This window comes from Trachypithecus francoisi, unplaced genomic scaffold, assembly GCF_009764315.1.
Source record: "Trachypithecus francoisi isolate TF-2019V2 unplaced genomic scaffold, Tfra_2.0 Lachesis_group5, whole genome shotgun sequence".
NCBI lineage: Eukaryota > Metazoa > Chordata > Mammalia > Primates > Cercopithecidae > Trachypithecus > Trachypithecus francoisi.
In genome coordinates, this window is record NW_022681470.1 from 97,172,442 (window position 1) to 97,198,130 (window position 25,689).

Genomic DNA, 25,689 nt, shown 5'->3' on the forward strand with positions numbered 1-25,689 from the left:
TACACTGCACTGGATAGAAACTAAAAGGCTTTCAAGGTTTAGAAAATAGTTTATAGTAGGCCGGGCGCAGTGGCTCAAGCCTGTAATCCCAGCACTTTGGGAGGCCGAGACGGGTGGATCACGAGGTCAGGAGATCGAGACCATCCTGGCTAACATGGTGAAACCCCGTCTCTACTAAAAAATACAAAAAACTAGCCGGGCGAGGTGGCAGGCGCCTGTAGTCCCAGCTACTCGGGAGGCTGAGGCAGGAGAATGGCATAAACCCGGGAGGCGGAGCTTGCAGTGAGCTGAGATCCGGACACAGCACTCCAGCCCGGGCAACAGAGCGAGACTCCGTCTCAAAAAAAAAAAAAGAAAGAAAATAGTTTATAGCTAGAAGTCTCAGTAACAGGGTTGGGAGGAAAAAGTGTAAAAAACCTAAGCCTTGCTAGAGGAACACTGGAAAAAAGCAATCAAAACAAAACAAAAAGATCAGCAAGCTGTAAAAATAGTACTTTTCTTGAAATTCTCTACCATTGTATAATTTCATAAATGCCTGAGATCCTGCATATATCCTTTGCCATAAAATACAGTGGATGAATAAATGTTTGGGGGATAGATTTTTTTAATGTTTGCTACAAAAGAGAAATGTAAGCATTAGTACCCAGAAACCTGCTTGTCTCCCTGAAAATTCTGATCAAGTTAGGATTAAAGGCCAATGAAAAGGCATATACAGGCAATGATTACACCCAGCACGCAGATTATGATCTCTAAATACAGTTTCTCACTAAAAGAATAGGACTCCTTGGGGAAATGGCCTATTCTAGATATCTAGGGTAAGAAATATACAAAGATGAGGCCAGGACATCTTATTGTACCAAAAAGCAAGGATGCTATCATAAAAATATTAGGTTGCATCAAAAGCATAAAGGAGCAGACATGAAGGAGCTTTCATTGGCCAAAGATGGAACAATCTGAGCATCAAAAAGATAATATACGCTATTGATTAAATCACATTGAATCTAAAAACCCATTATATAAATTATTACATATAATATATACATTTCATAATGAATTATATATTATATTATTTGTATATTATATTATTTAATATATTATATAATTATAAAGTATATATTAATATGTAATCTACCTTATAATTATTAATATATATAATTATATTTATATATAATTATGTATTTACTCTCTGAAAATCGGCAATCAAAGGAAAGGCTTAAATACGTATCCTGTCTTTCCCACAAACTGTGGGAAATTATCTATTTTGAGATAATTAAGTAGCGTTAGTTGACAAGGAAAAGTTATTTTCAGAAGAATTCTAGCTAATCAGTGTGAAGAAATAAGAGTATTAGAAAATCAGCACTTTGTAACCTTTAATGAAATCACTGGTTAATGCAATAATCATCAATGGATAGATTCATTTGATGAAAGATCAGTGGTGAATTTTACAATGAAAAGATCAGATTTCACCACCTAAACCTACTGGTTAACCTTAGTACCACTAAAATGGGATAACCCAGTATGGTGTACTTGTTGTTGAGAAGCAATATAAAGTATACAGGACCAACTATGAAGTATTATCAAAAAAGCAGAACCTGAATCTAATTGAGCCTCTACAGCAAACTTCCATGTATAGAAAATACAGAGACATAGAAGGATATATCAAATGACACCACCAGAAAACAAACAGACACATTCAGAATGCGGGTCATTCCACAGGGCACTGACCCATTTCTGCAACAAAACAATGGCATGAAAAAAAAATGGGGAGAAGTGGGGACTGTCCTATATTAAAACAAACATAAAAATCAAATGTGATCTAAGGACCTTGTTTAGATTCAGATTTTAACAAACCAAATGTAAAAAAATCATTTTTAGACAACTGGAAAAATGTGACTATGGAGTAGTTATTAGGCAATACCAAGGCAATAGCGCTAATTTTTAAGGTTTGATAATGGCACTGTGGTTTTGTAAGAAGATGCATACTGAAGTACATACAGGTCCAATAACATGGGATTTGCTTTTAAATACTTAAAGGAAAAGAAAAAAGATATACATAAGGCAAATGTGGCAAAATCTTGATAATTATTAAATATAAATGATTACTATATGGAGATTCATTATACTATTCTGTTTTCATGTGTGTTATAGTTTTTTTACAATCAAAAAAGGAGGGGTTGCTGTAATCCCAGCACTTTGGGAGGCCGAGGCAGGCGGCTCATGAGGTCAGGAGATCAAGACCATCCTGGCCAACATGGTGAGACCATGTCTCTACTAAAAATACAAAAATTAGCTGGGCGTAGTGGTGGGCGCCTGTAGTCCCAGCTACTCAGGAGGCTGAGACAGGAGAATCGCTTGAACCCGGGAGGCAGAGGTTGCAGTGAGCCGAGATCACGCCACTGCACTCCAGCCTGGGTGACAGAGCAACACTCCATCTCCAAAAAAAAGGAGGGGTTAATCACAACTACTACAACCTGGGATATTTACCGTACCTTTCTTTTAAGCGAGGGCAAAGTACTTTCACATTAATAATAACAATAGTAGCTAACATTTAATAAACTGATTATGTGCCAGACACCCTAAGCACTTTATTGACTCATTTAATCTATCTTCCTTAGCTTCACATCATCCAATGTCAAGTCTACGTGTTTATTTAATTTACCTGATATACTTGGTCTGTAGTACTGTTCTTTTTAACCCTGACTGTAACCGTTGTTCCATCTGGTAATGCTACTCTCAGCTCTACGTCAGACACACCATTGTAGTTCTGGGGGAAAAGACATAGAGACAGAATTTATGGCCCAGTATATCTTCACTCTCCCTGTAACAAGCTAGCTAGACAACAACGTAAAACGTGGTAGAGAGTAAGTGAGTTCCAATGAGAACGGGAAAAAAGTCAATACATTTACAAGTCATAAAGCTGACTTCAGGGCTGCAGCAGAAGTTAACCTTTAAGATAAGCAGGAAGGAAAGAAACATGTTGAAGCCAACGTGTTCACATTTCAAAACAGGAAACTTGTGTGAAACAGTCTAGGTCAAACACAGATGAGATTTTTGATTCGCTTCCGTCTCCCCATTCAGAATCCACAAATGAGAGGAGAAGATAACTGAAAGCAGTAGTTTTGATGTATATTCTCTGGTATTAATGGTCAGGCATATAGACTGGATCAAGAGATATACTAAGTTTCTTTCTGAACCCTGAAATAACTAGGAGATTATTAAAAGAAAAAATGGATACCTGAGTCTCATCCATTTTTCCTTTCAAAGTTAGCCTGATGCCCAATTTTCTTCTAGCAAAAGGTAAACAATTCTTACTCTCCTCTTACTGCTTTTGATGATTAATACACTGCTTTTGTTGATTAACACATTCCTCTAACCTTGTAATTTTTGACCTTTTAAAAAAGTATCACTTTTTAAAAAGTACTATTCATTGCCTAAAACAATCATAAGCATTGCTTTATTGTAAGCCCTTGACTATAAGAAATTTATAATCTAGTTGGGAAAACAAGGCATATACATATAAAATAAGTAGTGGATAACACACCACTATATTAGCATTAAATACTCACTCTTCTATTCAATTAATATTTATTAAGCACCTACAAAATGCTTGACGCTGTGGTAAGGAACTGGGAATATAAAGATGGTCAAGATTTAGCTCTTACCTACAGGTAGCTCACACTCTTGTAAGCTAAAAATATAAAGCAACAATCTGATTACATGTACAAAAATTAGAGAATGAGACAGCAACAACTGATCATTGCATGGAACTAGTTGCAAAAGCTTTTGGTGGAATGAAAAATTGATGAAAACTCATCAGGGATGGCTTCAAAGAGAAAGTGAACTTGGCACTTCAAAGAGAAAGTGGACCTAGGTCTTAAAGGATAGATAAGCAGGATACATATAAAATGGAAGTAGAAAAAATAGAGTCCTTTGGAGAGCTTATGGAAATTTAACCCATAATCAATACCTTTAACTTATTTTCCCCCACAAGGAGCCAAGAGGAAAATAATCACTAAAGGAGATATTCACCTACCTCATCAGATTCTGACAGGAATTCCTGCATGATGTCACTCTCACCAATTACTCGTATTGAACACACTGTAGAAAATAAAGATAAAATCTGGCATAAGGCCTTAAAATCAAGAATATAAAGTCAAAGACATATCAAAGTTTTAAGTTTAAATCATCAATAGCAGGCAATAATGAGGCAGCACACCATGCCTGGCATACAAGATTTTAAGGCGTGACAAACATTCATCTAAATATGATCAGAACAAAGAAATAATAGAAAATACAAAGATGTAGCTCGCTAAAAATATTAAACATAACCAGAAAAGAGAAATAAAAGTTCAGTAAATAGGCCAGGCGCGGTGGCTCAAGCCTGTAATCCCAGCACTTTGGGAGGCCGAGACGGGCAGATCACGAGGTCAGGAGATCGAGACCATCCTGGCTAACCTGGTGAAACCCCGTCTCTACTAAAAAAAAATACAAAAAACTAGCCGGGCGAGGTGGCAGGCGCCTGTAGTCCCAGCTACTCGGGAGGCTGAGGCAGGAGAATGGCGTGAACCCGGGAGGCAGAGCTTGCAGTGAGCTGAGATCCGGCCACTGCACTCCAGCCCAGGCGACAGAGCGAGACTCTGTCTCAAAAAAAAAAAAAAAAAAAAGAGAAGTTCAGTAAATATAACTTTGCAGTCTTGTGTGACCTATTAACAAGCTAGAACAACAGAACATGGGGTAAAGAGGCAGTGGTAAGGGAAGATTAATCAGGAATAAACCAAATATAAAATTGAAATACTAAAGGAAAAATATTTATTTGGCCTAAAAACAGGCCAGTCAGATAACCACAAAAATTAAAAGCCATTTTGGGAAAACTAGGGTAGGTAATTAAGAATTCACATCATTTCACCTTACTGACTTTAGCTTCAAAACAACAACCAAAAAAAAAAAAAAAAAAAGCTGGCTGGGGATGGGTGAGATAGGAAAGCAAGCAGGCAGGTAAGGTAGGTAGCTAATCCTCTAAATTTAAGAAAGTTAATTTCCTGACACTCTCATGAGAATGGTAAATTAAACTGGTGACTTTACTTCATTTGATTTTTAAAAATTGTACCCTTTCTCATTTCCCAAGGGCTTTGTTCAGAGAGGCCAGTCTCTGTTAGAAAAAGCTAAAAACAGGTAAGGAAGTTCCATTACCTTCTATGGGGAAAATGGTTTCTCTTCATGACTAAGGCTCCCTACAAAAGTTTTTAAAAGATTCAACTAGGTCAGTTAGTTACAAGGAAACAGAATGACTAAATATCATGTAAGACTGTTATTCTATAAACTAGTATTTTAGAGAAAAACCTACTGAACAGCTACCAAATAATGCAACTCTATAATGTAGCAAGGAAAGGTCTCTTCCCTGAGCCACAGATGAGCTATCTTATTGAAGAGATCTGTGTCATTTCCCTGCCTTTCTAGACAAATGTTTCACCATCCACATCCACAGACTCCTGATGTATCATTTGGAGGCACAGAGATAACAAGTACACTTCAATACAGGGCCAGGTGCAGTGGTTCATGCCTGTAATCCCAGGACTTTGGGAGGCCAAGGTGGGCAGATTGCCTGAGGTTAGGAGTTCGAGACCAGCTTGGCCAACATGGGGAAACCCCGTCTCTACTAAAAACACAAAAATTAGCCGGGCATGGTGGTGCGCTTCTGTAGTCCCAGCTACTTGGGAGGCCGAGGCAGGAGAATCGCTTGAACCTGGGAGGTAGAGGTTGCAGTGAGCCGAGATCATGCCATTGCACTCTAGCCTGGGCAACAAGATCAAGATTCTGTCTCAAAACAAAAAAAAAAAAAAAATTCAATACAGAAGTATTAGTATCTACGTTTAGCCTGCTTAGAACAAGGGCACTCTAGATTACCTACAACTCAGCAAACCTATCTATGAATACCTGTAAAATGAATAAAGTTTTCAGGTAGGATACACCAGTAAGCCAAGACTCATTTAAAAAAAAAGTCTTAAATATTAAAAATGTCTTAATATTGCCCACGTAGTTCCCAAATCAATTCAGCATATTGCTGAGTCTATATGTGTTTGCTGGCAGATAATATAACCCAAAAATAAAGGTCCATGTAATCCCAGCACTTTGGGAGACAGAGGCAGATGGATCACGAGGTCAAGATATCGAGACCATCCTGGTCAACATGGTGAAACCCCATCTCCACTAAAAATATAAAAATTAGCTGGGTGTGGTGGCGTGTGCCTATAGTCCCAGCTACTCAGGAGGCTGGGGCAGGAGAATCGCTTGAACCCAGGAGGCGGAGGATGCAGTGAGCCGACATCGTGCCACTGCACTCCAGCCTGGTGATAGAGCAAGACTCCGTCTAAAAAAAAAAAAAAAAGTCCATTAGGCATCACCAAATGCATCAAAAACTAAACATTCATTTTTCTGTTGTTGTTAAGCATTAAACAAACCAATGAAACAGGCTACTGATCACTGTACTGGACATTTCAGTTTTGCCTTCAAAGTTCAGATCGTTCAATACTTAGTCAGAAACCTGACTTACATTCACTATTGAGTTTCCGGAAATTCAGCTATGCAGTTTAGAAGCTGCATACCTAGAACCTACGTCTACTCAATATAGTAGAGTTTGATGGTTTGGATTACCTTTTTCTAGATATTCTTCCAGTCCCCGACGTCGGGCATCTAATTGTTGTTCTGATAATGAAAATGGCCACTTCCCTGGGAGTCGGGGAAATGTAAAGTTGGCAAATTCTCTCTTCAGGTTCTGGTGTAGGATAGCAAATTCCCGGTACCGCTTAGAACACAGCTGCCTTCCTGCCATGTAAACATTATATACCTAGTGAAGGAGAAGAACAAAAGAAAAACATACTTAATACAAATTAAATCACAGAATCATCTTGTCACGCTTAGATGATATTGGTTAGATGCATTCTACTATGCATTTAACAAAAACTATATTCAAGGTCACTTTAAAGTAAGACTTACTTTCAACAAACATGTATAAAGTTGTATGTATAAAAAAGGACTAGAGGTCAGGAGATCGAGACCATCCTGGCTAACACGGTGAAACCCCGTCTCAACTAAAAATACAAAAAAAAACTAGCCGGGCGAGGTGGCGGGCGCCTGTAGTCCCAGCTACTCGGGAGGCTGAGGCAGGAGAATGGCGTAAACCCAGGAGGCAGAGCTTGCAGTGAGCTGAGATCCGGCCACTGCACTCCAGTCCGGGCGACAGAGCGAGACTCTGCCTCAAAAAAAAAAAAAAAAAAAAGGACTATCCCCTTTTCAAAAGGAGCATGATGTTCTTTTTGTGTTTTGGGGTTTTTCTGAGATGGAGTCTCACTCTGTTGCCTGGGCTGGAGTGCAGTGGCATGATCTCGGCTCACTGTAACCTCCGCCTCCTGGGTTCAAGCGATTCTCCTGCCTTAGCCTCCTGAATAGTTGGGATTACAGGCATCCGCCACCACACCTGGCTAATTTTTGTATTTTTAGTAGAGAAGGGGTTTCACCATGTTGGCCAGGCTGGTCTCGACCTCTTGACCTCAGGTGATCCACCCACCTCGAACCACCGCACCCAGTAGGAGGAGCGTGATCTTATTTTTGCTATTAGAATGACCTCTAGCATACTTTTAAATAACTTCAAAGGCAATTACCAGTTTTTAAGGGTGGATTTTACTTTTAGAAAGTTAAAAGTCATTTGAAGCCAATGTGGTAAATATAGTGAGTGAATAAGCAAGCAAATTTGAAAGGAGCTGAAAACCTAGGGTTGATTATAAAGCAATGTAACTGATACTTGTGTGTGGCCTAAACTGGCTCTAAAGTTGATTCCAAAGAAAAGGCCTAAAAAATGACTTAAGCGGCCTGGGCATGGTGGCTCACGTCTGTAATTCCAGTGCACTTTGGGAGGCTGACAGGTGGGCAGATTGCTCGAGTCCAAGAGTTCGAGACCAGCCTGGGCAGCATGACAAAACCCTGTCTCTACAAAAAAAATACAAAAATGTAGCTGGGCATGGTGGCATGCGCCTGTAGTCCCAGGAGGCTAAGGTGGGAGGATTGTTTGAATCCAGGAGGCAGAGGAAGCAGTGAACCACGATCCTGCCACTACACTCCAGCCTAGACAACAGAAGGAGACACTGTCTCAAAAAAACCAAGTGATTTAAGCAACTGTGGAATTTTTGTTAGTAAACAGATAATGTGAAAAACAAAATAAAAGCTAAGACCTTGAAAATAATTTAATTCAAGCCATATAGTCTCTGCCTCCTCTATCCCACATCCCTATATCCCTGTTTCTCTGACCCCAAAAAGTTATCATATCCAACCATGTTCATGATTCCCTTGCTTTTCTTTTTATATTTTTTTGCATTTATATATAATCCTTAAATTTTTATATTTTAATTTTAAAGGTATTTTGGTTTTATAAAAATAGAGTATCAAGATGAGACTTTAAAGGATTTACTTTTTTCACTTAATATTATACTACAGTCTCATCACAACATTACATGTCTTTGTGGTATACTCTGCTGCATACAGCATTTTGTTGTGTGAATATATCATAGTTGCTCGTTTGTTTTCAATCTGTTCTCCCATTCATGAGCACTCGGGTTGTTTCTGGATTTTAGTTACTGTGAACAATGCTGCTGTTAACATTTGTATAAATGCCTCCTGATGTACATGCAAAAGATATTCTTCTGAGTATAAGCCTAAGTGAACTGCAGAGTTATATGCATATTCAGCCTCAGGAGATAATGCCAAAATGTAAGCTAAAGTGGTTGTACCAATTTATTCTCTTTCAGCAATATATAAAAAGATCCTCTTAATTTTGCCAATGGAATTGGTGTGAAAAGATTTCTTACTGTGATCCTAATTTACATTTCTCTAATTACTAATGATGTTGAATAACTCTTCATATACTTATTGACCATGTGAGTGTCATTTTTTGTAAAGAACCTACTCATGCGTTTTGCTTATCTTCATATTAAGTTTTTTTGCTTTTCTTATTGATTTATGGAGTACTTTATATATTGACACAGTGTTTCATTTGTGTGTATTGTGAATACCTTCTTCCAGTTTGTCACTGGTCTTTTTTTCTTTTTTTTCCTTTTTTTTTGAGACGGAGTCTCGCTCTGTCGCCGAGGCTGGAGTGCAGTGGCACGATGTCTGCTCACTGCAAGCTCCGCCCCCAGGTTCACACCATTCTCCTGCCTCTGCCTCCCAGGTAGCTGGGACTCCAGATACCTACCACCATGACCGGCAAATTTTTTTGTATTTTTAGTAGAGACAGGGTTTCACCGTGTTAGCCAGGATGGTCTTGATCTCTTGACCTCATGATCCGCCCGCCTTGGCCTCCCAAAGTGCTGGGATTACAGGCGTGAGCCACTGCACCTGGCCTGTCATTGGTCTTTTCACTCTATTTAAGGTTTTTTAAATTCTAGAAATAGTCCAATTTATCAATCTTTTTATAACCAACACTTTTTGTGTCTTAAGAAACTTTTTCTATTCCCAAGATCAATAAGCTATTCACCAATATTTTTGTGAATATTTTCACTAAGAGCTTTTAATTTTTTGTTTTGTCATTTAAGTCCTTAATCCATCTGGAACTTATTCCTCTATATAATATGAAGTAAAGTTCCACTGGCATTTCTTTTAAAGTAAAAAATATTTAAAATCAATTTTTAATCAAATTATCCCTAAATAAAAATATTCTCCATTTACAGAACAAGCTGTGGACTTCCAGGTGGTAATTAACCTCCCATTAAATACAACCAGAAAGGCCGGGCGCGGTGGCTCAAGCCTGTAATCCCAGCACTTTGGGAGGCCGAGACGGGCGGATCACGAGGTCAGGAGATCGAGTCCATCCTGGCTAACACGGTGAAACCCCGTCTCTACTAAAAAAAATACAAAAATCTAGCCGGGCGAGGTGGCGGGCGCCTGTAGTCCCAGCTACTGCGGAGGCTGAGGCAGGAGAATGGCGTAAACCCGGGAGGCAGAGCTTGCAGTGAGCTGAGATCCGGCCACTGCACTCCAGCCGGACGACAGAGCGAGACTCCGTCTCAAAAAAAAAAAAAAAAAAAATACAACCAGAAAACTGGATACAATATAGGCAACAACTATTTTCAGACACTGGACAACAGGCAGCTAAGAATTGTGATCCCTGAGAAAAGGGAAGCAAACAAGATGAGCCGGTGAGCCCTAACATCATCTCAGCTTTCTGCCTAGAGGTAACTCCTAAACTGCAGCTCAGGGAGGGGTACCCAAACAGAGTTTGGCAACTTCACTGAGTTGAATAAACAGAGACTGAAGTTCAAGGAGGCCAAAGCAGGTAGAATCTGCAGGACTAAGCATGTACGAGGGAGCTAAAGCAAGACAGCTCCAGAAATCTGTATTAAGTTCCCTTGAATTTTGACTGAATAACAATCTAAGGAAAAAACTATTATAAGCCGGGAGTGGTAAATAAACAATTCCCAGAGTTCACGCAGTTTACAGAATCATTCAACTTCCCTCCAGCCAGAATAAAGAGACCTCCCTAAATCTGCATGGAATTCAGAAGGGAACTCAAAAAGACCATGCTTTAGGAGTAGAGCCAAACTGGTTCTAGAGTAAAAGGTACTCTAAACTACTCAAAAAGAGCTTAAAAACAAAGCTAAAAAGGACCAAAGTAATCTTTAGGTAGCTTAACTGTATGCCAGGAAAAAAAAAAAAAATCCAACACTCTTTAAAGAAATATAACAAAATCTAGCAACCCAATAACACTGCATTCACAATATACAATATCCTATCAAAAATTACTAGACATATAAAAAAGCATGAAAATTTGACCTATGACCAGGATAAAAATTAGTCAGTAGAAACAGGCTCAGAAATTACCAACACAAAAGAATCAGTGGATAAGGACACTAAGCAGCTATTAAGAAGAGAGATCAAGAAGTGTATTAAGAAGTGGGATCTTTAAGAGGTAATGGCAAAACTCTCCACTTTGGGAGGCCGAGGCGGGCGGATCATGAGGTCAGGAGATCGAGACCATCCTGGTTAACACGGTGAAACCCCATCTCTACTAAAAATACAAAAAATTATCTGGGCATGCTGGCGGGCACCTGTAATCCCAGCTACTCCGGAGGCTAAGGCAGGAGAATGGCGGGAACCCGGGAAGTGGAGCTTGCAGTGAGCTGAGATCCCGCCACTGCACTCCAGCCTGGGCAACAGAGCAAGACCTCGTCTCAAAAAAAAAAAAAAGAGGTAATGGCAAAACTCTCATGATTAATGTCATGATTGAAGCAGTGAGACAGTGGGTTATTTATCTCAGGAGTTTGGGCCCCCTTTTCTCTCTGTCTCACATGCACTTCCTTACCTGGGAATGCCTTCCTCCATGTTATAACACAACAAAAAGGCCTTCACCAGATGTGGCCCCTTGATATTAGACTTCCCAGGCTCTAGAACTGTGAGTCAAATAATCTCTTTTCTTTATAAATTACCTACAATCTGTGTTATTCTATTACAGCAGCAAAAACAGGCTAAGACAGGCAGTAAATCCTCTCATTCAGAGTGCACAGGCAAAGATCCACTTCTTCTGGGGAAGGAGTAAAACTAAAATACTCTATACCCGTGGGGAGAGGCAGGAAACCATATTAGGCCCAGGTTCCTCCACTATTAACAAGCAGAGGTTTGCTATAGCTGAGGGAGGGACAGGAAACTCTTTCCCAAGACTAACCACAGATACAAGGCCAAGTTTGGCTAAAATAAGAAGGAAGGGCAAAAGAATTAGGACACAGAGACACAGACTCTGCCTAAGCCTAAGGGTGAACTACACAACATCTACCTCTACCATGAGTCTAGGCCCAAGTAAAAAGCAAGAGCAGTCTACCAATAGCAGAGGAGTAAGAATGCAAAGAGACAACTTCTCTGTGGTACTGGTATGCACAGGTGGCTGAAAGTCTGAGGACCAAAAAACCCTCCAGGGCCGGCTGGGCACCATAGCTTACACCTGTAATCCCAGCACTTTGGAAGGCCAAGACAGGCAGATCACGAGGTCAAGAGATCGATAGACTATCCTGGCCAACACGCTGAAACCCCACTCTACTAAAATTACAAAAATTAGCTGGGCATGGTGGTGCAGGCCTGTGATCCCAACTACTCGAGACAGTGAAGGAGGAGAATCACTTGAACCCGGGAGGTAGAGGCTGCAGTGAGCTGAGATTGCGCCATTGCACTCCAGCCTGGCGACAGAGCAAGTCTCTGTCTAAAAAACAAAAAACCCCTCCAGGCTGGGCACAGTGGCTCTTGTCTATAATCCCAGCACTTTGGGAGGCCAAGGCAGGAGGATCACTTGAGCCCAGGATTTTGAGACTAGCCTGGGCAAAATGGTGGGACTCTGTCTCTACAAAAAGTAAAAAAAAATCAGCCAGATGTGGTGATGTGTGCTTGTGGTCCCAGCTACTTGGTAGGCTGAGGCTGGAGGAATGCTTAAGCCAGGAAGTCAAGGCTGCAGAGAGCCATTATTGTGCAACTGCACTCCAGTCTGAGAGACAGAAGGAGAGTTTGTCTCAAAAAATAAATAAATAAATGAATATTTTAAAACCTCCAGAACCCCAGCCCTCACTCTAAGCACAAGGCAATAGCAACCCATTGCTAGAGAAACTTAAGGCCTATGGCACAGTAAAGGTAATGATAGCTATAACAAAATCCAAGCCCAGCTTAACTGACTAAATTCCCTAACAGAAGAGCATTGCCCATTTCCAAGTTCAAACACTATTTACTTCAGTCATCTCTACTATTATTCTACATATGATGCCTAACATTCAGTTAAATATTACAGGACAAAAATGCAAAAACAAAAAAACAAACAAAAAACAGGCTGGGTGCGGTGGCTTACACCTGTAATCCCAGCACTTTGGGAGGCCAAGGTGGGTGATCACCTGAGGTCAGGAGTTCAAGACCAGCCTGACCAACATGGAGAAACCCCATCTCTACTAAAAATACAAAATTAGCCAGGCATGGTGGCACATGCCTGTAATCCCAGCTACTTGGGAGGCTGAGGTAGGAGAATCGCTTGAACCTGGGAGGCAGAGGTTGTGGTGGGCCAAGATCGAGCCATTGCACTCCAACCTGGGCAACAAGAGCAAAACTCCATCTCAAAAAACAAAAGAGAAACCCAACATTATGGCAAGAGATAAAACAGTCTCAGAGATGACCCAGATGTTGAAATTATCAGGCAGTATATTATTAGAATAACAGTGATTAACAATGCTAAAGACCTCATGCAAAAGGAAAAGGTGGAAAACATGTATGAACAGATGGAGAATTTCAGCAGGTGTGAGAATTACAAGCAAATATCAAATGGAAGTGATAGAAATAAAAGGCATGGGCTGGGCGCAGTGGCTCACGCCTGTAATCCCAGCACTTTGGGAGGTCAAGGCGGGCGGATCAGAAGGTCAGGAGTTCGAGACCAGCCTGGCCAATATGGTGAACTGCCGTCTCTACTAAAAAAAAAATACAAAAATTAACCAGGCGTGGTAGTGGTTGCCTATAGTCCCAGCTACTCGGGAGGCTAAGGCAGGGGAATCGCTTGAACTTCGGAGGCGGAGGTTGCAGTAAGCCAAGATCACGCCACTGCACTCCAGCCTGGGCAACAGAGCAACCCTCCGTCTGAAAAAAAAAAAAAACAAAAGGTGTGGTATCAAAGATGAAGAGTTCCTCTAACAATATCATCAGCAGACTGGACACAACTGAGGGAAAAAATCAGCAAACTTAATGATAGGTCAATAAAAATTATCTAAAGAGAAAAATAAGAGCTAAAATAGAATAAAACACCCAAAAGCTCTAAGACAACATCAAACAGTGCAAAACACAGGTAACTAGAACCTCCAGAAAGGCAAGAGAAAAAGAATGGGCTGAAGAAATATCTGAAAACATACTGGCTGATAGTTTTCCAAAAATACTAAAAGATATCAAACCACAGATTCCTCAAGCAGGATAAATAAGAAACAACCACCTAGACATGTAAAAACGAAACTCCGAAAACTAAAGATAAGGAGAAAACGCTGCAAGCCAGGTGCAGTGGCTCATGCCTGTAATCCCAGCACTTTGGAGTCTGAGGAAGGAGGATTGCTTGAGGCTGAGAGTGTGAGAACAGCCTGGGGAACACAGCAAGACCCCATCTATACTAAAAATTTTTTAAATTAGGTGGCCAGGTGCAGTGGCCGACACCTATAACCCCAACATTTTGAGAGGCTGAGGTGGGCAGATCACTTGAGGCCAGAAGTTCGAGGCCAGCTTGACCAACATGGTGAAACCCTGTCTCTAGTAAAAATACAAAAATTAGCCAGTTGTGGTGGCACACACCTGTAGTCCCAGCTACTTGGGAGGCTAAGACAGGAGAACTGCTTGAACCCGGGAGGCGGAGGTTGCAGTGAGCCAAGATGGTGCCACTGAACTCCAGTCTGGGCGACAGAGCAAGACCCCATCTCAAACAAATAAAATAACAAAATAAAATATAAAAGTTAGACAGGTACAGTGGCACATTCCTGTAGTTCCATCTACTTGGAAGGCTGAGTCAGGAGGATAGCTTGAGCCCAGGAGGTCAAGGCTGCAGTGGGCTATTATTGCACCATTGCACTCCAGCCTGGATGACTGAGTGAGACCCTGTCTCTGTTTTTTAAAGAGAGTAAACTTTGAAGGTAGCCAGAGAGGGTTAAAACAAGCCATAGAAAAGACCAAAAACTAAAACAAGCAGGCTTCTCATCAGAAACTATGAAAACCAGAAGACTGGAGTGATTTTTGTTTCAAATTGGGACAGGATCTCGCTCTGTCTCCCAGGCTGGAGAGGAGTGGCATGACCAAAGCTCACTGCAGCCTCAACCTTCTGGGTTGAAGTGATCCTCCTGCCTCAGCCTCCCAAGTAACTGGGACTACAGGGATTGTGTCACCACGCCCAGCTATTTTTTCATTTTTTGCAGAGACAGAGTCTCAGTATGTTGCTCAGGGTGATCTCAAGCTCCTGGCCTCAAGCAATCTTGCTGCCTCAGCCTCCCAAAGTGCTGGGATTACAATGGAGTGATTGTTTTTTTCTTTTGGTACTTTAAAAAAGTAAGTAAATAAAAATTTAAAAAATCGGCCAGGCACGGTGGCTCACGTCTGTAATCTCAGCACTTTGGGAGGCCAAGGCAGGAAGATCACAAGGTCAGGAGTTCAAGACCAGCCTGGCCAACATGGTGAAACGCCGTCTTTACTAAAAATGCAAAAATTAGCTGGGCATGGTGGCGGGTGCCTGTAATCCCAGCTACTCGGGAGGCTGAGGCAGATAATTGCTTGAACCCGGGAGGCAGAGGCTGCAGTGAGCCAAGATTGCGCCACTACACTCCAGCCTCGGCAACAGAGCAAGACTCTATCTCAAAAAAAAAGGAAAAAAAGAAAAAAGAAAAGAAAGAATCCACCCAGAATTCTATACCCTGAAAAAATCTTTCAAACATAAAGGAGAAACGAAGGCTTTTTCACATCAACAAAAGCTAAGAGAATTCATTGCCAAAAGACCTGCACTCTTAATGCAAGAAATATTAATTCAAGTTCTTCAAGCAGAGGGAATCTTAATGCCAGACAGAAACTAGATTTACACAAACGAATAAAGTGCATCAGAAATGGCAAATACGGGCTGTGCACAGTGGCTCACGCCTGTAATCCCAGCAGTTTGGGAGGCTGAGGTGGGCAGATCACCTGAGGTCAGGAGTTCAAGACAAGCTTGGACAACATGGAGAAACCCCATCTCTACTAAAAATACAAAATTAGCCGGGCGTGGTGGCACATGCCTGTAATCCCAGCTACTTGGGGGGCTGAGGCAGAAGAACTGCTTGAACCTTGGAGGTGGACGTTGCAGTGAGCCAAGATTGCGCAAAGGAAGGAAGGAAGGAAGGAAGGAGGGAAGGAGGGAAGGAGGGAGGGAGGGAGGGAGGGAGGGAAGGAAGGAAGGAAGGAAGGAAGGAAGGAAGGAAGGAAGGAAATGGTAAATATGTAGTCAAATACAAAATAACTCTTTTATCATGTTTAATTTCTTTAACGCCAGGTGTGGTGGCTCATGCCTGTAATCCCAACACACTTTGGGAGGCCAAGGCTGGCAGATCACTTGAGCTCAGGAATTTTGAGACCAGCCTGGGCAACATGATGAAACCCCGTCTCTACAAAAATATAAAAAACGAGCTGGGTGTGGTGGTGCGCACCTGTGGTCACAGCTACTCAGGAGGCTGAGGTGGGAGATCACTTGAGCCTGGGAGGCAGAGATTGCAGGGTGCCAAGATTGCACCACTGCATTCCGGCCTGGGTGACAGAGACTCCATCTCAAAAAACAAAAACAACAAAACAAAAAACAAAAAACCCAACCCTTTAAAAGGCAATTGTTTAAAGCAAAGATAACAATGTATCATTAAGTTTATAACACATATAGAAGTCAATGTATGACAACAATAGCACAAACGATGGCGGGGGGGGAAATATACCCTTGTAAGTGTCTTACATTATATATATAGTATGTCTGTGTGTGTGTGTGTGTGTGTGTCCAGCCTGGACAACAGAGAGAAACCTCGTCTCTCACACACACACACACAAAAGGTATTATGCAAAGTATCTTCTATAACTACAACGGGGTAACGTTAGAAATCAGTAACAGAGGGAAAGCTAGAAAATTCACAAATTTGTAGGCATTAACATCTGATGGGGGGACAAAACGGCCAATATAAATATATATTATATATTTATATATTATAAAATTATATATATTAGGTATATTTACCTATATAGTGTTACACTATATATAATATGTGTACTATGTATTATGTATATACAACTACAAATTCAAATATATAATTTGAAGGTAAATGTTCACAAATTACAGATATGTACTGTAAACCAAGAAAAAAACAAATTATACCTAATAAAACAATAGTAAAGATAAAATAGAATCATTTAAAAATACTCTATCAATCCAAAAGAAGACAGGTAATGAGGAAAAAAATAAATAATGATGCAACATAGATAGCAAAAAACAAGACAGTAGATTTAGCCTAACTATAGCAATAATTATACTAAAGGTAAGTAGTCTAAATAAAAACATTTAGATTCCAATAAAACATTCCAAATAAAAACATTGCCAGACTGGATAAAAAAAGCAAGACCCAGCTATAAGCTTTCTATAAGAAACCCAGTTTAATTATAAATATATAAATAGGTTAAATGGAAAAGATAGCAATGAAAACCATAACCAAAAGAAAGGTGACATGGCTACTAGTGGCTATATGTTAGTGGCTCATATGTTATATGAGAGAAAGACTTCAGAACAAAGAATATTACACCAGGGATAAAGAGAGACAGATACATTACAGATAGAGACTTATATAAAGAGATAAATAATGTTAAAGGGATCAATTCATCAAGATATAATATTCATTATACATAAAGAAAAACCTGACAGAACTGAAAACTCCATTTCAAGTAGTACATACACTTCATGTAGACCAACCCTTCCACTATAACAACTATAAATTCTGGACAAAACACAAAAACAATTGTCTGAGGAGTCTGAATTAAACACTACAAGCGGGCTGACTGTGGAGGGGACTCAAAACATGGAGCAATGATCTGTACAAGAGGAGGTACACTCCTGCATTTAGAGGGTTTTGCTCTGCTTGTGGGCATAAGTTACAAAATAGCACAATTTAAGTAACTAAAACTCAGATAGAACCTGACATCTTTCTGGCTCAAACATATAGGGAAAAGATTCTAGGTGACGATGGCTGCTACCAGAGTAAGTGGAGAATCTAGGACAAGAGAAAACCAGAGAAGGTGATCCCTTAATTCTAAGAATAAACACCACATGTATCTCAGACTAATCCCTTCTTGGATGTATACAGACTCGAAGCAGCACAGCAAAGGCTGAAATAATTAAACTGAGATTTGAACTCTAATCCACAGAAGGTGACACAGCTTACAGCTTATTGCCAGCTAAAACAAAACATCAATACTCCTCAGATGAATATTACAGAACCCAGAGTCTACACAATGTAACATTCATAAATATCCAAGATACAATCCAAAATGACTCAATATACACAGAACCAGGAGAATACCACCCATTCTCAAAGGAAAAGACATTTAACAGAAATCAATCCCAAAATGACACAACTGTTCAGACACATAAGGAACAGACCAATGAAACAGAGCAAAAAGTTCAGAAATAGAATCACACATAGTAAACTGATTTTCCACAATGACGCCAAGATATTTCAATGGGGAAAGAATTTTCTTTTAAACACAAGTTGCTGTGAAACAACTGAATATCCACATAAAAACAAAATCAAAAACAAAACCTTGAACCTGGTCGGGCGCAGTGGCTAACACCTGTAATCCCAGCACTTTGGGAGGCGAGGCGGGTGGATCACCTGAGGTCAGGAGTTTGAGACCAGCCTGGCCAACATGGCAAAACCTCATCTCTACTAAAAATACAAAAATTAGCCAGGTGTGGTGGTGCATGTCTGTAATCCCAGCTATTCAGGGGGGCTGAGGCAGGGGAATTGCTTGAACCCAGGAGGCAGAGGCTGCAGTGAGCCAATATTGCTCTACTGCACTGCAGCCTAGCTGACACTCAAAAACAAACAAACAAACCAACCCTTGACCTTTATATTACACTATACAAAAAAAAAAAAAAAAAACCCTCAAAATGGATCACAGACCTAAACATAAGAGCAAAAACTATGGTACAGTCACTTTGGAAAACAATTTGGCAGTTCCTCAAAAGGTTAAACCTAGAGTTACCATGTAACCCAGCAGTTCCATTCCTAGGTATATATCCAAGAAAAATGAAAACACGTATCTACACAAAAACGTGTACACAAATGCTCATAACAGCATTATTCATAATAGTGAAAAGTGGAAGGAACCCAGATGTCCATCAATTGAAGAATGGATAAATAAAAGTGGTATATCCATATAATGGAATGTTAAAATGAAGTACTGATGTGTGCTACAACTTGAATAAGCCTCAAAAATATTATGCCAAGTGAAAGAAGCCAGTTAAAAAAAAAAAACCATGATTAAATTTCTATGAAATGTCCAGAATATGCAAATCTATAAGACAGAGGCTAGATTAGTGCTTTCCTAGAACTGGAGGGGATGGGAGGTTTGGAAAATGACGGGTACAAGGAATGAGGTTCTTTTTGAGGTAATGAAAATATTATAAATTTGTTTTATGCTTCAAAAGTGCTAACTTTGAGTCATAAGACATGCAAGAAGTTGAAATCAAGGTCATGTCCCAAAAGTAGAGCAGACTAGATGTTGAGACCTTTTGGGAATTACCTAAAACCTTGGGAACTTGAGAAAAGGAATGAAACCACTAATTGTAATTTTATTTATCTTTTTTTTTTTTTTTTTTGAGACGAAGTCTCACTTTGTCACCCCCGCTAGAGTGCAGTGGTGTGATCTCAGCTCACTGCAATCTCTGTAAACACACTAAAAACTAAATTAGCCAGAAGCGGTGGCTCAAGCCTGTAATCCCAGCTCCTTGGGAGGCCAAGGCTGGTGGATTACCTGAGGTCGGGAGTTCGAGCCAGCCTGAACAACATGGAGAAACGCCATCTCTACTAAAAATACAAAATTAGCTGAGCGTGCTGACGCATGCCTGTAATCCCAACTACTCAGGAGGCTGAGGCAGGAGAATTGCTTGAAGCCGGGAGGCAGAGGTAGAAGTGAGCCAAGATTGCGCTACTGCACTCCAGCCTGAGCAACAAGAGCAAAACTCCGTCTAAAAAATAAAAAAATTAAAAATTTTTTTAAAAAACTAAATTATGTACTTTAGGTGAACTTATGTATATAAATCATATCTTAATAAAGTTCTTATGGCTGGGAGCAGTGGCTCACACCTGCAATCCCAGCACTTTGGGAGTCCGAGGCAGGCGAATCATGAGGTCAGAAGTTCAAGACCAGCCTGGCCAACACAGTGAAACCCCATTTCTACTAAAAACACAAAAATTAGCTGGGTGCAGTGGTGCGTGCCTGTAGTCCCAGCTGCTGGGGAGGATGAGGCAGGAGAATTGCTTAAACCCAGGAGGCGGAGGTTGCAGTGAGCCGAGATCACACCACTGCATTCCAGCCTGAGTGACAGAGGGAGACTCCGTCTCGAAATACATACATACATACATACATACATACATACATACATAAAAAATGAAAGTCCAGGCGCGGTTGCTCATGCCTGTAATCCCAGTACTTCGGGAGGCCGAGGCGGACGGATCACCTGAGGTCGGGAGTTCCAGACCAGCCTGACCAACATGGAGAAACCCTGTCTCTACTAAAATACAAAATTAGCCAGGTGTGGTGGCACATGCCTGTAATCCCAGCTACTCTGGGAGGCCGAGGCAGGAGAATCACTTGAAACCAGGAGGCAGAGGCTGCAGTGAGCCAAGATCACGCCACTGCATTCCAGCCTGAGCAACAAGAGCGAAATTCCACCTCAAAATATAAAATAAAATAAAAATAAAAAATAGGCAGGGCACAGTGGCTCACGCCTGCAATCCCAGCACTTTGGGAGGCCGAGGCGGGTGGATCACAATGTCAGGAGATTGAGACCATCCTGGCTAACACAGTGAAACCCTGTCTCTACTAAAACTACAAAAAACTTAGCGGGTCATGGTGGCAGACACCTGTAGTCCCAGCTACTCAGGAAGCTGAGGCAGGAGAATGGCGTGAACCCGGGAGGCGGAGCTTGCAGTGAGCCAAGATCACGCCACTGCACTCCAGCCTGGGCAACAGAGCAAGACTCCATCTCAAAAAATAATAATAATAAATAAATAAATAAAGTTCTTACAAAAAAAGATAGCTGAAACTATAAAACTGTAAGAAAACATAAAAGATTGGGGTCCTTGGGTTAGGCAGATTTCTTAGAACACAATTGCATTACCCATAAATTTAAAAACTGATAAACTAGACTATATCAAAATTTAAAATTTCTGTTCTTTGAAAGATACTGTTTTTAAAAACGAAAAGGCAAGTCACAAACTCAAATATTTACAAAACATCTAAGTCCTTTTTCTTTTTTTTTTTTGAGACGGAGTTTCACTCTTGTTGCCCAGGCTGGAGTGCAATGGCACAATCTCAGCTCACTGCAAGGTCGGCCTCCCCGGTTCAAGTGATTCTTCTGCCTCAGCCTCCCGAGTAGCTGGGATTACAGGCTCCTGCCACCACGCCTGGCTTATTTTTGTATTTTTAGTAGAGACGGGGTTTCACCGTATTGGCCAGCCTGGTCTCGAGCTCCTGACCTCAGGTGATCCACCGACCTCAGGTGATCCGCCCACCTCAGCCTCCCAAAGTACTGGGATTACAGGCGTGAGCCACTGCACCTGGTTTATCTAAGTCCTTTTTCAAGCTACTGGAAAATATATGTATATATATCTGATAAAGGACTTGTAGGGCCAGAATATATAAAGAACCTCTACAACAAAATAATAAGACAAACAACCTAATTTTTTTTTTTTGAGATGGAGTCTCACTCTGTCGCCCAGGCTGGAGTGCAGTGGCACGATCTTGGCTCACTGCAAGCTCCGCCTCCCGGGTTCACGCCATTCTCCTGCCTCAGCCTCCTGAGTAGCTGGGACTACAGGCGCCCACCACTGTGCCTGGCTATTTTTTGTATTTTTAGTAGAGATGGGGTTTCACCATGGTCTTGATCTCCTGACCTTGTGATCCACCCGCCTTGGCCTCCCAAAGTGCTGGGATTACAGGTGTGAGCCACCGCACCCGGCCACAACCTAATTTTTTAAACAGGCAAAAGAGTTAAACAGTTACTTCATCAATGAAGACACATGAATGGCCATTAAACACACAAAAAGCAGCTCATCATCATGAGTCATTAGGTAAATGCAAATTAAAACCACAGTAAGATATCACTATGTCTATGAGAATGGCTAGAATTAAAAAGACTGAAAATATCAACAGGTTATGGAAACAATGAAACTCTCCACCTTATATGAGAATGTAAAAATGATATAGCCACTTGGGAAAACTGTTTGGCAGTTTTTTATAAGGTTAAACTTACACTCACCCTGCAATTCCACTTCTTGGTATATACTCAAGAGCAATGAAAATATATGCTTACATAAAGACCTGTACATTTAATATTCTTTCATGGCAGCTTTAGTCATACTAGTCCAAAACTGGAAGCAACCCACATGTGCATGAACAATGAAGGGATGAACAAACTGTAGTAAATCTATATAATGGACTACTACTCAGCAATTAAAAAGGGACAAATATTTGGTATAAATAACAATGTATACCAATCTTAAGGACTATACTAACTGAACAAAGCCAGATACAAGAGAGTACACATGGTATGATTCCATTTATTTGACATTCTGGAAAACGTAAAATACGGTGACTTTAGTAAGCTGATCCGTGGTTGACAAGGGCAGTGGTAAGGGGTGAGGACTAACTGCAAAGGGCATGAGGGAACTTTTGGGGATATGAAAATGTTCTAAATCTTCATTGTGGTGGTGGTGGTTATAAGACTATGTACATTTGTCAAAACTTGTAAAAGTGTAGACTTAAGAGTGAATGTTAATATAGGTAAACTATGTTCAATAAAGTTGATTTTAAAAGTACAATTAGTGGGCTGGGCACAGTGGCTCATACCTGTAATCCCAGCACTTTGGGAGGGTGAGGCGGGCAGATTACCTGAAGTCAGGAGTTCGAGACTAACCTGGCCAACATGGTGAAACACCATTTCTACTAAAAATACAAAAGTTAGTAGGGCGTGGTGGTGTGCACCTGTAGTCCCAGCTACTTGGGAGGCTGAAGCAGGAGAATTGTTTGAACCCGAGAGGCAGAGATTGCAGTGAGCCAAGATCACACCACTGTACTCCAGGCTGGGGAACAGAGTGAGACTTCGTCTCAAAAAATAAATAAAAATAAAAATAAAGGTACAATTAGTAGTATCATTCCTTTTCTCAAGTTTCCAAGGTTTTAGGTAATTTCCAAAAGGTCTCAACTTCGAATCTGCTCTACTTTTAGGATGTGACCTTGATTTCAACTTCTTACATGCCTTATGACTCAAAGTTAGCACTTACGAAGCATAAAACTCTAAATTCTGTGTGTGGTTCTAAGACTATAGAAGTCCATGCTGAAATAAAACCTATATGCCATTATCTACAGCTAAATTACAGATGCAACCAAGCATTATTTGATCCTCTGCAACTTTTTTAGCTTCCTTGCTTTTCTTATCTCTTCACTAAAAAGAATTTACCATAAATGTTTAGTAACTCGTTCCCATGCGGAAGATAAATCTCAGTTTGAGAGACTGAAACTTTAGTCAACTGTTAAGCTTTAAACACCTGTAGTCTGTTTGCCAGTATCTAACAGAACCCATTGCATTTTCTACTAAGAATAATGAACATTTCTTATTATATCAACACTCGACAAATAATTAAAGGCAAATAAAGCATATTGCCACCAAAAGAAAAATTAAGTAGACTGAGCTATCAGTGGCAATTAGGCTTTGAAGAACAAACAAAAGCATTCAGGAAAGGGGCTAGCACACATCACTAAAAATTCAAGATGGGCTTTCCTGCATAACTACAACAGCAACAGACTGGAAATGTGTGAAACAGCTCATGGGAATTGCATTCAGGAAACTCGTGGGAAAAACCACAGTTAATCATTCACACGGGTATCTCCAAAGAAAATGAAAAAGAACATGATGTGGAAAGAAGAGTAGACATCTAAGTTCTGAAATGGGCGAGCCTCTCTGTTACCCAAATATCTTGAAAGACACCATCCTTTTAAATTAATCTTGCCCTACAGCGCCACAAAATCAACAATAAACAAGAGACTACTATTAGCAAAGAGATACAGCAACCAACAAAAGAACTAACAAAAAAGAAACTAAACAAACAAAAACTCACACATTTACAACAAACCAGAATGCAAACTTGAAACTATCTAAAAATAAAATGGAATTATACTCAAGCTGAAGAGGACTCTTTGCCATTACTGTAGTTCACCCCCTGCAATAAATCAGGGTCAGTGTCTTTTATTTATGTGTGAACTCATCCTCCTGGCAGACAAACTGACCTAGGTTGCAGTCTTTTATCTACCACTATAATAGTTTCATAATTATAAGACTAGGGGAAACAAAAGCTAGATGTTTGAGGATTGAGTTGGGCTGACACTCACCACAAACTTCTCACCATTCTGCTCCACATGTTTGTATCTGGGGACCGATATGGGCACTGCTTGCTTTTCTGTGTAATCATAAAATGATTGTCCCAACGAGTCGTCACTGGGATCTAGGTTATCTGCCTCATGAGGAGGTACAGATAACACTGTCAAGATCAATTCCTTCTCGCCTGCTCGAATCAGGTCCACCACCTGCTTGTGTGTCGCCCCCTCAACATTCACGTGGTTCCTAAGGGGAAAAAGGGAAAAAGACAATCCCATAAACCAGAAGGGTCCAAACACCTTGTATCTCCACCCTCCTGCCCCCACTCCAGTGTCACAGAGTATGAACCATGAAGTCAAAAGATTAATTTGGTTCCTGAAAAGTTGTTTATGTTTTAACAGTTTCTAATGTGAAAAACTTTGTGAACTTATGGCAGGGAAAAAATGGAAAGAGGTGAGAAGACCTCCCCTTCCTCTATATTAATATCCCACACATAGCTTCAGGAAAGCACATGGAAAGAGGCTGAAGCTGAGGAGGAAACAAAGCTTTTTCAGTCAAACAGTTCAATTTCCTCATTCTACCCAAGCATGTATACAATTCAATCAAAGTGGCTTTCGACAGCCCTGCCACTTGAATTGTACTTTGTCCTTTTTAAACCTCATAGGAATTCTGTTAAAAGAACCTTCACAAAATACATTCCCTTAATTTGTAAGTAGAGACTCAAAAAGAGTTATGACTGAAAACAATTCCTTTACATTTACATCCAATTTCTCTCCATATCTCAAATCAGTCAACTTAATTTTCCTTTATGCCAAGTTTCATTACTTTGGGAGCTAAATGGTATTACTCTTCATGAATACACTAGTTTCCACTTCAATTAACCTCTTGGGATTCCATCAATTTTTTTCCTGCTCTATGCTATCTCATTTAAAGTCCTGTGTAATCAGTCCAAACTAAAAAATATACACCTATAGTTATATAGTAAGTCAGCCTACTAATTTTCCTTCCTGTTTTGCTGTGTATAAAAGGCAGAAACAAGGCAAAGTACAAGGTTTAGATGAAGTATTTTGTCAAGAAAGATGCTGAGTCTCAAAAACTCACTCAGCAAACCAAACTACCTTCCAGAATGCTGATCCTGGCTGCTCTCTCAGCAAAAACCACTGGGCAGCTGGCCTGGAGGTTCCGTCCCATGGCTATCCCAAGAGAGGTAGGAAACACACACCTGACCTCTAATCAACTTAACATTTAAAGTTTATATACCCTTTAGAGTTAAATTCTTTTTCAGTCCTGTTCCAAACCATTAGGGATTTTCCTTCCTGAAAAATGATACTAAGTTTAGTAACAAGCCTTCCATAAACTTTTCAGTCACTGAAATTGTCTCTGTCAGAGTATGGTATCTGAAATATCCATTTATATGAACAGAACAGTCAGGAGATCACCCAGCTAGTCTCCTGGGATTTAATTTAGGGTTTAACAACCTAGCCAGTAAATTCAGCACT

The 25,689-nt window shown here is 40.5% G+C and overlaps 1 protein-coding gene across 6 annotated transcripts in view; it reads right to left on the reverse strand.

Annotated features, from left to right (window-relative positions):
• Positions 1–25,689, reverse strand: part of SNX27 (sorting nexin 27) — a 93,945-nt gene that overhangs the window by 40,072 nt on the left and 28,184 nt on the right. For 4 of the 6 annotated variants that reach the window (XM_033200292.1, XM_033200291.1, XM_033200290.1 and 1 more), the window contains exons 2-5: positions 24,205–24,436; positions 6,652–6,844; positions 4,034–4,098; positions 2,660–2,764 (exon numbers count right to left, since the gene is read on the reverse strand). In XM_033200292.1, the coding sequence (XP_033056183.1) occupies positions 2,660–2,764; positions 4,034–4,098; positions 6,652–6,844; positions 24,205–24,436 (595 nt within the window). The remainder of the gene's footprint in view (positions 1–2,659; positions 2,765–4,033; positions 4,099–6,651; positions 6,845–24,204; positions 24,437–25,689) is intronic. The other 2 variants (XM_033200294.1, XM_033200293.1) reach the window with 2 other exon arrangements.